General features: G+C 39.6%; 1 protein-coding gene across 2 annotated transcripts; it reads left to right on the top strand.

Annotated features, from left to right (window-relative positions):
• The first annotated feature begins 2,831 nt into the window (after nucleotides 1-2,831).
• Nucleotides 2,832-12,212, top strand: LOC108546927 (U8-agatoxin-Ao1a). Of its 2 annotated transcripts, none has more exons than XM_017899231.1 (4): nucleotides 2,832-3,301; nucleotides 3,464-3,838; nucleotides 9,664-9,742; nucleotides 10,550-12,212. In XM_017899231.1, exons 2-4 carry the CDS (start codon nucleotides 3,757-3,759, stop codon nucleotides 10,683-10,685), a joined length of 297 nt encoding a protein of 98 aa, XP_017754720.1. In that variant the 5' UTR covers nucleotides 2,832-3,301; nucleotides 3,464-3,756; the 3' UTR covers nucleotides 10,686-12,212. The 2 variants fall into 2 exon arrangements, with proteins under 2 accessions (XP_017754720.1, XP_017754719.1); XM_017899230.1 differs by having other exon boundaries at nucleotides 10,523-12,212.
• The last annotated feature ends 315 nt before the right edge of the window (nucleotides 12,213-12,527 follow it).

Below are 12,527 nucleotides of genomic sequence, written 5' to 3'. Positions count from 1 at the left end.
TTCATTGACGAAAGATCGCAGGGAAATGGGATGGGTGTCCTGTTGGAATTTGGCTTCGGGATCGATGGTGTCTTTAGACGAATTCCCTGTAATCTGAGTGTATGAAATACAGCGATTTTACTTGAAAAATATTCTAAAAGCACGAAAAAGAGGAATTCTTTCTTCTTCATCGCACTGGATACAGCTTTTTCACGAATTTACAGTTCAATAGGGGATGTAATTCCGCGAGTGGGCCACAGTCGTTGACAGAAACGTGGAAATCACCCTTGAAAAATAGAGCGCTCGAAGAGGATTGTATCAGATTTTCGAAAAACATTTTCACATTCGTTAGCCGCTTTGAAATCGAAGTCGGTACGATTAGACGTTTAAAAATAGAATCTCGTCGAAGAATTGGACGTTCGATCGATCGTCCATTAAATATTTTTATTCGATATATAGCAGGAGATTTCAAATTTCGTATTTATAAATTTCCATATTATTCCTCGGGACAAATTCTCACCAAATTTCTGCATCTGCGCGTGCAAATTTTCTGCGTTCCAAGGTATACTTCAATGTCACGAGTCGGTAACAGTAGTTAACAGTAACCGAAATGTTATTCGAAACGGTAGTGGTAAAACGTGAAATGTATGAACTGTGAATTAATCAAAGCGTTCAGTTTGAATTGTACGGGTGAGTTGGAGCGGACGAATGCCTGTTCGGGATTAAACGATCGAATTAATTCCAAAGCACGTCGCTCAAACAGAATTATAAAGCCAAGTAGGCGACGGTTATTCATTCTCCTCGGGAGAAAAACGAGGAAAACGAGAATCGCGACTACTTTGGAATTTTATTGCCAACCAAAAGGCGAAATTCGCGATAAATCGTTCCTCCATGACAAACATCTTTTTCCTCACCTCCGAGTAATTCGTAATTTCAGAGAAATTGCATTTATCGCGTTGTTGGAAACAATTCAAGCAACGCTCGCTTTGAATTAAGTGCACAATATTTCGCCACGTTATCGTACCCAGTTGTCGTTAAATCAGCACTCAAGAATGAAAAGGTAGAGCAATCTTCTGTAAAGTAATCGATTAATAATCGTGTAATTGGCAATTAATGCTCGCGTTATTTGCGTGGATGACGCAAATGCTTTTTCGTTGCGTGCGCTTATTAATTATCCGCAATAATAATCTCTACGAAACTTCGTCGACCAACGCTTAATGAATTCCACAAACTTCCATAGTGATCGGGTTAATTTGTAGAACGTACCCCCTGATACAAGAAATCATTCTCATTCCGGAGGGACGAGCCGATCCCAATACCGAACACCGGATTTGTCAAAGTTACCGAATTACTCGGATTATTTGCGACCCACCCTTTTCCACCCGAGAAAGATAATCCGGAGAGGAAGAGAATAAATCAAACGAGCGAAGTGGAAATAAATATGAATTAAAACGCGTATAACACTCGGCACCGAAATGGGGGGAAAAATTGTGGTTTCGCGTCGGGTTGGAAAACGTCACAATTTTCCAGACGCGGCTGGGAAAAATCTTGTCCAAAACCTTCTTCGAACGCGAATTTGTAGTCGCGTTAATTGATTTATGATAAAGGATATTGTCTGACTGAGATGCATTTATTCCCCAACGTTATTACGTAAACAGGAAGACGCAACGACGTAAAAATAATGCTTGCGCGGGTGTGTATACACGGAAAAAACCACGGAGAAGTATAAAATATGTTCTCTGATCCCTGTAGTAAACACCCATCGTGGTACTGTTCACTGCAAAGAAAGATTAATGCTCGGTAACAAACAGCCGGCTAATTAAATTCTACCGGTAACCACGGTTTCGTAATCGAGCTATCAATATTAACGAAGGAGGGGAAGAAAAATGTACACGACTCCCAGTAACAGTGTAAATTAAACTCGCGATTAGACAGAAGCAAATGGACAGCTGATGGTGAGTATAGTAATCGGTGTTTAGGCGAAGTGAAATACGAGTTTATCCGCTTGGAAGGAATTTGCACGAGTAGAGCAGGCAACGGAGGCAGAGGACTAACGTTGCGATGGAACGCGAGTCGAATTTTGCGAGGGATGAAGATCAGATTCGTGACAGAGGTTTAGACGTCACGCGTGGTTTATAGCAGAGGATTATCCGGGTAAACGATTTCAGCTTCTACTTTATCTTCCTCGAGCAATTACGCTCGAAACGATCCATTTGTCTCGCGCACGATAGCATTTGTTCGGGGATGTCGAAGGGTCGGGGGTTGTTTCTTTAGAATCGTGTCGAATCAATGGGAGAGTTAGGTTTGGGTCAGGTTCTCTTTATACCTTGGATGGAAGACCGTAATGGGTAATGTTAGGAGTTAATAGAGTTAGTTAAAACAATTGGTTTTTGACCTTCGTGCAGATACTTTTTACGGAATTAACGCGACTTCTTTGTCGAGATAGAAATTAGGGGGAATTATATTTACTGGTTAATGTTTTATGGTATACTCGGGATATTCACGTAATTAACTAGCAATATTTTTGTTTCAGGTGGGACTAGGAGCAAATAGCAGAAGAAGACGAATGGTTTCAAAAAGCCTGCAAGATTATGGGACTCGGTTTTGCGCAGGAGGAGGCGTGACGGTCATATGTAGATAAGTAACATTTTATTAAATCTATCTCTTTTGTATTCCATACTGATAACGTTAGTCGTAATAATCTATGCACGAGTACGAAGTTTATGCACATATTAGAGAGATGTTGATAGAATAATTAAAGGGCTCGTATCAAAAACATCAAAAAAGGAAGAAGACACTGACGTTCGATTTGTTTGCACAAGACCGGTGGATTTTCCTTATACGTGTCACAATTCAGGAAATAATTGTATCTGTTAGAACATTGTTACTTAACATCCTTATTTAAAAGCTGAAAAAAATTGCCAAGGGTCGTATTCGATGCGAGCCCTTCGATCCGATACCTTCGTCGAACCTCTCAGCTTTATCTCCCTTCCAGATAAAAATTTCCAAAACCCTCTTATCCCACCCCTTCGTTGCCTCGTTATTTCGCTTCCCACTACCCCCATAGTATCCTCGAGTAATATCGAAGAGGGCGATCTGAAATCCCCGTTGAAATACTAGCACGTTCTCCATCGAAGATCTTCCGCGTCCTGATCCTTTCCCTCGATCCTCTTTCAACCCTTTCGTGCCAGTCTCACCTGGAAGCAGCTACTTTCAGAATCTAATTGGCATAATCACGCTCGAGGTTGAAAATGTACAAGGTGGAATGGAAAATACAGGAAAGCGATCGGAGGCAAAGCTGCGTGGCAAAGGTGACGAAAAGGTAAATCGGATTACGGGCCGCATAATCGGCCGATAGACAGACACAGCGAGGGTACCAGTTGCTTCGCAACCAGTTGCTCGTTGCAAGGGTGGCGACCTGGCCTCGGTTGCACAGCCTCGAAAAAGAATCGCACCCTACTCCAACTCGCCCTTCTTTTTCCAGATGGTTCGTGAACCAGCGGTGAACAGCGTTGTCCAGACACCGCGGAACGAGCGTGGAACCTCGAACCGAGGTTTTATCCGCGAACTCACCCTCTGGAAGAGATCCTCGTGGCGGGGAGGTCGCCACGCCTCCCGCGTCTATATAAACTACCGGTCCGATGTGGAAACCTCACTTGCACTCCGGCCACGGTCAGGAAAGGGCACTCTGACATCTGCTCTGATATCCGCTCTGACAACCCCTAACACGCTCCCGATTCGTCCTCTGTTCTCCTCTCCGCGAGCAGCAAGAGAGTCATGAAGTTCGGTCTGTTCTGCTTGGTCTGCTTGTTGGTCGTCTTCGCCGACAGGACCCTTGGCAACCCCTATATCGACGAAGGTGAGTAACGAATGGATTTTTTTTTTAATTATGCGGTGCTTGGTGTACATGTGCGTGTCTGTGTGTGTGGGCGTAGTTTGGAAGTAGTTTGGTGCGCGATTCGAAATTTTTGGTGAGAGGTAGTCGATGACGGGGAGATCACGACGAAGAACGGTGTGCCTCGAGGGGGTACGAGGTAGATTTTAGACGATGAAGTGGGAATATGGTATAGGTTGAGCTTCTCAGGTGGATTTATGTATCTCTCGAACAGGTGGTTTCGATGATTCGAGTATAGCGTTGCTTCAGGTTCCTCGTTAGGCTTCATGAATGAGACGTGGTTGAGTTACTCGTAGGGGATGAAATAGAGTCGAAGGAGGGAATAATGGGTATTTTTAGCTTCGCGTTCGACTTTCCATTCGCATTTGAATCTTTTCACATCGCGGGTGGTAAATACGTTTCAACGACGTGGTTTGAAGCACGATCGACGTGCCTAATCTCGTTTCTTCCTTAACAACTACGTATCGCGACAGTTCGCAATGACAGTGGTAAATATAATTCACGCGAATTATACCGGGTAATTAGATAAATGTAATTCAAGTTTGCTTAATTCTACGTTTAATTTCCTATTTTCTATTAACTATGTCGAAGTTAGGATTGCACGTGGATATTGAATTATAGAAAAATAGATTTTAGTATAGGAGATTAACAAGGATATAAAAATGACAGTAGAATAACAGAAAGAAATATGCTATAATATATGTATATGAAAATTACTATGTTAGACGCGGATCTTTGGACAGTCTTTGGATTCTTTTACTCTTAGGGTTTTACTTTACATCACTTTCTTTCTTTTTTCTGACGTATTGCTTCACTCCCTTATCATGCGCTCTTTCCCATCATTGCCGGTTCTCATTTACTCATCATTCATATCAACTCGATCTCGATTCATTACCTCCACGAACCAGGACCATTTCCATCGGGAGCGGTATAACCATAATTACATTTGCGTTAATTAATGAACACTGCCCACGTGCAGTGAGAAAAATGCGAGAGAGCAGGAAAAAACCGTGTGGGTTTAATCCCGATCGCGAGAAGAAAGAGAATCGTTTATTAGCTCGAAAAAATTCTCTCATTTATTCTCCCATTTATTCCCACAAATTCTACGCCATGCTTTAACGTGGCGCTGCAATTTTTATCTACTTTTTGCACGTTAATTCCGAGTGTTACATACTAAAGGAAGGAAAGAGAAGAAATCACGATTGTTCGGTTCGAGGGATGTTCTGTGTTCGATGCTGTGTATTCGAGGTAGGAGTATTGCGTTCCTGTCTGCGGCTTGCGGCTAGTAGTATAAACCCGTATGATATCAGGCGTCTGGCAACCGAACCCATTGCGTGACATGTTTGCCAAAATAGCGACTTCTGTCACTCACATTGCCACATTATCCTTTCTCTGGAATACCTCGGAACCAATTTCCCAATCTAGATTTTCTCGTATCGAATAAATATAACGATCGGCGTTTTCGTAGGCGACATTTACTAACAGTCGAGAATTTTTAGGATTTTTAGGATTTTTCTGTTATCGTATTTATCGGATATTTATATATTTTAAAATACTTCTCAAAGAGTTTAGGAAGAATTAAATTTTTTCTCTTCTTTTTTTTAACGAAGGTTGTTAAATTTCGTGGAAAATAAAATACCGACGTGGGATGTTAGTACGAGTATTGGATAACGCTTTTGATTGAAATTTCTCTGATAGAAATAATGCGTTTTCGAGATGACATTGTTAATTATGTTAATTAACCGCGCAAACAAAACAGTTTTCGTTGAAAACGCGTTACGCAAGGATCGTGGATTGAAAAGAAAATGAAATCAACGTTGGTCTGGCTGGCGACCTTGGTCGACGGTTTAATTGAACGTGCGTTTAATTAGCTTCGATGGCTTCGTCGAGACGTATCGGGGTTTTGTAACACACCTACACCCTCCGATATTTTCATCGAGTGTACTTTTCGGACGAGGCCCGCTCGATTTTTCAGTGAAATAATTCCGCGCGAATTTAAATGGAGCTCATCAATTAAAATTCGCCGATATATCGGAAATTCCTGCGAAACGAATACATTCTTTTCGTATCGACTTTGCCTTTATTCATTGCGATGATGTAATATGTATGATATTCATAGGAATTAATATTCAGTAACAGACGAAATTTTCTTACGGATCCTCTGCAATCGAACAGTTTTATTTTAATATTTATATTTAAATTATTATTTAATTAAAATAATTTCCAATGTGACGCAATCTCGAATATAAAACAGCGAACAAAGTAACAAAGTAACAGATAATATCAATCACGTTTAAAAAAAAATTCAAAGAGTAGCTTTTATTCCATTTTATTATTCAAAAAATAAAAATACTCGCGATTTCATTCACTTTTTTACCGTGCAATCCACTACCAAAATGAAAATAATATTATCAAACAACCAACAATGAATTCCATATTTTTATACCCTTTGCAACATAAAACAGTAAATAAACTCATTACCACAGGCAAAATAACAATTTTGACATCAAACCACTGTCTACAGCTTAATTAACACCGGGTGTTGGAAATAAAACCATCTTTAGATTGTTGAGACGAACAAAAGTAATTCCGTGTTCTTCTCAACAGCCTGTGGGCTACAGAGAGTTTCGTAATTTTGCGGTTGCTTCGTGGTAAGGATATTGAAACATCGGCAGCATTCCCGGGACGACCGGAAGTGGGAACAGACGGGAAAAGCCGGCACGTGAGATTACCTTAATCTCGGAGGCCGTTGATGAGAGTACCGACGTCAAAGAAAACGAAGGAACGAGGATAACGAATTGTCATTGCGCGCTCGCTGTAGTCCGTATAATCTACTTCTTCTTGAATCCTGCTAGGGATTATTATTTCTGCCGAATTAACAAACTCCCTAGCGGCGAATTAACGCTCGACACCTTGTCCTTTTCGAGTCATCACTCCGATTTCCATTTGCATTTCAAGACTCGTAATCATTTTGGTTGAAATTGAAATTTCGCGAAACGTTTGTCGAATTTGCGAAGGAATTGTTGGTTCGAGTGGTGTTACAAGAAATTTCTGGAGTCTGAGGATAACGTGAAAACGTAGTATACGAATCATTTGCACGATAAAGTGATTGATTCCATTCCTTCAATTAAAAAATATTTATTTCTTAACTTTTTAAATTTAAAATAAATTTCTATTTTTTTTATCTCGTGAAATTAATTAATTTGATAAATGAGTGAGTCGTATTTTGATAGTATTACTTATATTTTGACATGTTTTTCCCTTTTCTTCTTTATTTAATTTCTGATGCTTCCGAATTGATTTATTTGGTGTTTGAGAAAGGAGTTTGGATTATGGGGTTATTCTTGGGGATTAAGAAGGTTGATGGATTAAGGGTCTAGCTGTTTGCAGAGGATATGAAATGTAAAATATGTTTGGATACAGTGTCAGGGCGAAAATTGATTTAGGATCCTGAATCTCGTCCATGGCGAGGAATTCTTCCAGGCGTTTCTTCGATGTGAAAATATTATTCAAAGATCCTTAAGTCCAGTCCTGTAAGTCTTAAGTCCTTTTCTCATCGCTTCACGGGTATCGCGGTTTTTACTTCGCGAGAAATATTCATTCGTGTTAATTTATAACGTTTATCAATAAACTCAAAATTCCTGACGACTCGAGTACGAATCTAAAATTCAAAAGATTCGAATTTAATTTTCAAACTCGTGAATTTTATCCAAATTAGAGTTCCGATCGACCATCTTCATAGCAACTTCGTGTAAGTTCCAGGGAAAAAGATAGCAATGGTTGAAAAGACGAATCGATAGGGAAGGAAAGTTTTGATAGGCTGATTTAAAATAATATTTCACCAAGGGCAGTCGTGTCTGTCCTTCGAGGAAAGTGGAAAATGAAATTTTATCGAGATACTGGCTGACTTTAATACTTTTTCCGCTCAGGGTGGCGGTTTACGTGATCCGGTTCGGAAAATAGTTTCATAAAGGGAAGCTTGTCAGAGGAACACGTTTCGTCGAGAATAATTTACTTCTTTTCCACGCTTTTGCATCATAATTCTGCGCAGCAGACTTCGTCACGTGATAACGCTATTTTCCTTTTTGAACGCGCGAATTTTCCCACCATTTCGAGGCATTTCTTCCCGATGTTAGATAACGTTTGTTGATCAGACATTTCCCGCCCTTTTCGCCACGATCCCCGAAAGATAAACTCGTCGAATAACCCGGCTAAATGTTTTCGATTCGTCTTCGACTGCAATTTCTCGAATTAAGCTTTCACGAGCACGGAAACCTGTGCAGCGTCGCGTTTTATCTGGAAACGTTCATTGGATTCCAATGAATGGCACTCGCAAAGGGGAATTGATTCGTCTAAATCACGTTTTAGCAGATTTGTCACTGTCGTGCGAGATAACTTGCCAAGAACTTCGATAATTTTCTTCTATGATTTAGGATCCTCGCGCCCAGATTTCAGACGATAAATCGGGGAATCTTAAATATCTGGAAGTGGAAGAGGTATTACGTATCTCGTTTAACGATTGATTTATCGAATACCTATACTGAAAAGTATAAATGAATCTGTACAACGAAATTGTTCGAGTGAAGTGAACAATCGAGTGATATCAATATTGTCAGTGAATATATTGATATCGTACACCGTGGTATACCGTGAACATACACAATAAATTGAATCAACTAAATTTAACAGGAGTTAGAAGAATAATCAGTTGAATTTAATTATCGATTAAATAAAAAATAGTTTAAAATTCACAGAAATTAAAGAAAGTATTTAATACAAAAAAATTAATTAATTAATTTTGGAAAGGTGTTTCCTTTGGATTCGTATTATTTAATATTTAACAAAGAGTTAGAAGAATAATCAGTTCAATTTAATTATTGATTAAATAAAAAATAATTTAAAATTCACAGAAATTAAAGGAAGTATTTAATACAAAAGCACAATAATTTAATTAATTAAATCATTAATTAATTTTGGAAAGGTGTTTCCTTTGGATTCGTATTATTTAATATTACTTTGATTTTTGCTTTAATATTGTTTGCTCGATCCGTAACGTACAGCTGCCATAATTCATCGCGATCTTTTTACCTAGTTAAACAAGGCGATACAAGATTTTGTATAGATTCCTCGGGTCTCGGCTTTTAATCCTCTTTGCATTCTCGCGAAGTACGAGCCAATAATTCCAAGCTGCATATCATTATGCGTAGAATAGCGCGACAAATTCCGTCTTCGAAAGAAACAGACGAATTTGCATAAAATATAATCGTGGAACAACGTAGGCGATCATGTCGACTAAATATATCTGCTGAAAGGGTTCGCCTGGGAATTCTCCTATTTTTATTCCCTTCCTTCCTCGCCACGCAATCTACCCTTTTATGAACTCTGTTAATGGACGCCACGTTTGATCGACTTGGCTATACGATACTTTCCTTTTCTTCCACTGAGAATGGATCAGGTGAACGAGACCATTCGACGGCTCTGAAAACAACCTAGGATTATTCTAAAACCTTTTCCTTTCCTCGTCGTTTCGCTTCATTCCTTTTTACAGATCGAAAATATTTGATTTGGGATTCGTTCGACTGTGACTGTAAAAGTGTCTGGATCGAAGGAATCGAAGTTTGTGATTTTTGTGAGAAAGTTTGTGGGAAAGTTTGCGGGAAAAATGTCGTTGTTATTGGAAAGAGCGGATCCGTCTTCGAATAGGAATTATTATTGCGATATATTACTGCGATATTTTGTGCCTAAAGTCTGCTGTGTTAATAATATCTGTCTTTATGCGTGTGTTACAGAGGAAGATTCGCTACAAGTGGCGGATTCGGACTATACAGACAACGCATTGGAGAATCTGATGCGAGCGGCCCAGCAAAAGTGAGTATTCGTTCTATTACTCTGTCAAGGTGTGTTTAATCCTTTGCCCCGCTTTTAGAAATTTTTATAATTAGTATTCTATTCGTTTCCCACTTTTCACACGTAGATGAACATATTTCGGAATTATCGAAATGCTAAAACTAAAATTTTCGAAAAAAAGAACACGTAATTTGCAAAATTAGGTTGGAAGAAGAAGAGGACCAATGTACCAATTTACATTTCATCCTGCATTCTAGACCCCAAACACAGTGCTTATTCAATAAGTATAATAATGAAAGTCAAGTTCTTGCATGCTTCATAGGCAGTAATTTTCCTTTTCATATTTTAATTAACCCTCTAAGGACGGAATTATTTCATTCAAAAATTTGTTTTGTCATTTTTGTGATTTTGGTATCCAATGACGTGTCGCGATTTTACAAGAGAATATAGATACACGAGGTTTTACGTACACTCTTCGAGTAACGTAAGACCGTATTTCCACGTACAAAACAAAGAAAATTCTACGTAAAATCGTGCTTAACCACTTGCGCTGGAAAGACGTGTCGCGCACGTGGTAATACTTTTGTGGCAGAATCGCCAACGACGTGGTACACACGTCGTCAGGCAATTGTCACAGAAACACTGGACCATTCTGGCACATGCGTCTGTAAATTTCTTGCCAGCGCAAGTGGTTAAGAAGTTAAACAAGAAGAGAACAATCTTTTAGTACCTTTCTTCTCCCCATCTCGATGTCTCGGTGTCTTTGTGTGGCATTATTCTGATACCCTTAATCTCGAGTAGACGTTCCTCGTTGATTTACCTGTTTAGGCGGGCCTGCATAAGACGGGGTGGAAATTGCGACCACCGGCCGAAGGACTGCTGCTTCAGCTCCAGCTGCAGGTGCAATCTGTGGGGCTCAAACTGTCGGTGCCAACGGGTGGGTCTGTTCCAGAAATGGGGCTAAACCTGCTCCGTCTTCCTCAAATCTTTCGACGAGAACGTTTCTTCTTATAGCACGCGGCGCGATTATCTGCACGATTCGTATAATTCTCAAACTTTCGTTTTATTCCTCGCGGTCTTACCCCCTTTCGTTCCTGACTACCATCCCTGAATGCCCGAGTTTAATGCGTTTGTTGTACAAATCTGATCATTGTCTATTCGCGGTCTAAAATTGCGTAACTTACGACTAGATTTAGATAGAGTTTAATTTTGCGATCGAGTAAATAGTAATGGAGAAATATGTTGGTAGAACAGAGAGCTTCCGAGTGTATGAATTGCGGAGAGAGTGAATTTTTACGCGCACTTTTCTTCGTTGCTCCCTTTGCTTCGTTCATTCGGTTGTCATCCGTGTTCTAAGAATTCATCATTTTTCTTCCTGTTTTCGTTTCGATGCATAATTTCTGCACATCTCGTATCTACCTCCCTCGTGTATAATACTCGAATAATAAACCTTATCGAGAGGCATTTTGTTTCTGTTCCTTTTTTATGTCTATTAAGCCTGTAGATATTTTACTTTTGATCTTTAGTTTCTTTATTTTTTAACGAAATTATTATCCCTCGAGTTCTGCTATCTTTTTATTTCACTTGTTTATCGATTACTCGTAAATTAAGAGCTACTTCGAGGCCTTGCGCAATTTGTCAGAGATCAAACGAAAACCCCATCAAAGCGTACAGAGAAGCAAAGAGAAATAAACTAGGCATTGGACTAAGCACCTTCCTCGATGTTCGCTTTATTTTCTGTAACAAACGAATGAAACCAACGAGAAGCGTGTAAAAACGGAACACGAAGCGGTCCATATGTTAAGCGAACTGATTCTTCCACTGTGACGATAATGCTAAGTTGAAATTAACGATAAATCGCAAGCGACGCAGAGGAAAGGAGCACCCAGCGCAAGGAGATGAACGTTTTAGGTTGAAACTGCGTTTCTGTTAGCCTTAAGTTAGCCGGTGTTCGCTGATTATTTTCAAGCGAAGTCTCATTAAACGTTGTAGTAATTTAAAAAGCGATTGCAGGTGGAAATATTGGCGAAGAGGCGTTTTTCTTTGCGATAGATTTGCATAGCGAGTTATTTCGGCACGGATCCCATGGAGATTTTCTGTTCATCGCGAGACACACTTGTCGTGTAATTGTGAATCGTGTCTGTTATCGATATAATAACTATCACCAGGGATAACAGGAAGGATTGTATAAAATGACTAGCGTTACAGAAAGGTTGAACGATTGATCGTGAATTAATCGCGAGCAATTATCCGTCAGGCTCGATTTCTCTGGTGCTTCGGACCGTCATCTTCTTCGATTACGCGATGATGAAATTGGAAATTCGACGAATTTTAACCAAGGTAAAATTGCACGGGTACACCGACGTCTAATCGGCGTTTCCTCTGGCCACTTTTACCGATCAGGCGTCGGCGTGTCTTCGTTTATCGCTGTCGAGGACGATCACGGCCGTTTCGTAGAATAATCGAATAAACTTATTTAATAAAAATTGATTCCCGAAAGATAGGGAGACTCTCGGTTCAGACACGAGCCGAATCTCTTCTATTCGAATTTTAAACGTACGTGTATGCATATTAATTATAAATGAAAAATACAATAATGGATGTTATCGTATCGTATCGGAAGGTGGATGTACATGTACCGATATATTATATGGAAATATAATATATATTATATATGTAACGGCAAAGTAATTTTCTCTCCTATGAAACCTTTACCGTATTTTATCGTTTTCCTCCTGTCATTTTCTTTTACGTGCATTTATATCATCCTTTCCTCTCAGGAGATAATAAAGCACGGATAACAAGG

Source organism: Eufriesea mexicana, unplaced genomic scaffold, assembly GCF_001483705.2.
Source record: "Eufriesea mexicana isolate 0111107269 unplaced genomic scaffold, ASM148370v2 scaffold798, whole genome shotgun sequence".
Classification (NCBI taxonomy): domain Eukaryota; kingdom Metazoa; phylum Arthropoda; class Insecta; order Hymenoptera; family Apidae; genus Eufriesea; species Eufriesea mexicana.
Note: the sequence above shows the minus strand (reverse complement) of the source record. Positions and strands in the feature narration are given on the sequence as shown.

Excerpts from the sequence above, each read along its gene's own strand:
- LOC108546927 (XM_017899230.1), top strand. The coding sequence starts at position 3,757 with ATGAAGTTCGGTCTGTTCTGCTTGGTCTGCTTGTTGGTCGTCTTCGCC. Across the intron at positions 3,839-9,663 it reads CAACCCCTATATCGACGAAG|AGGAAGATTCGCTACAAGTG; the intron begins GTGAGTAACGAA and ends CGTGTGTTACAG. Across the intron at positions 9,743-10,522 it reads ATGCGAGCGGCCCAGCAAAA|ACGTTCCTCGTTGATTTACC; the intron begins GTGAGTATTCGT and ends AATCTCGAGTAG.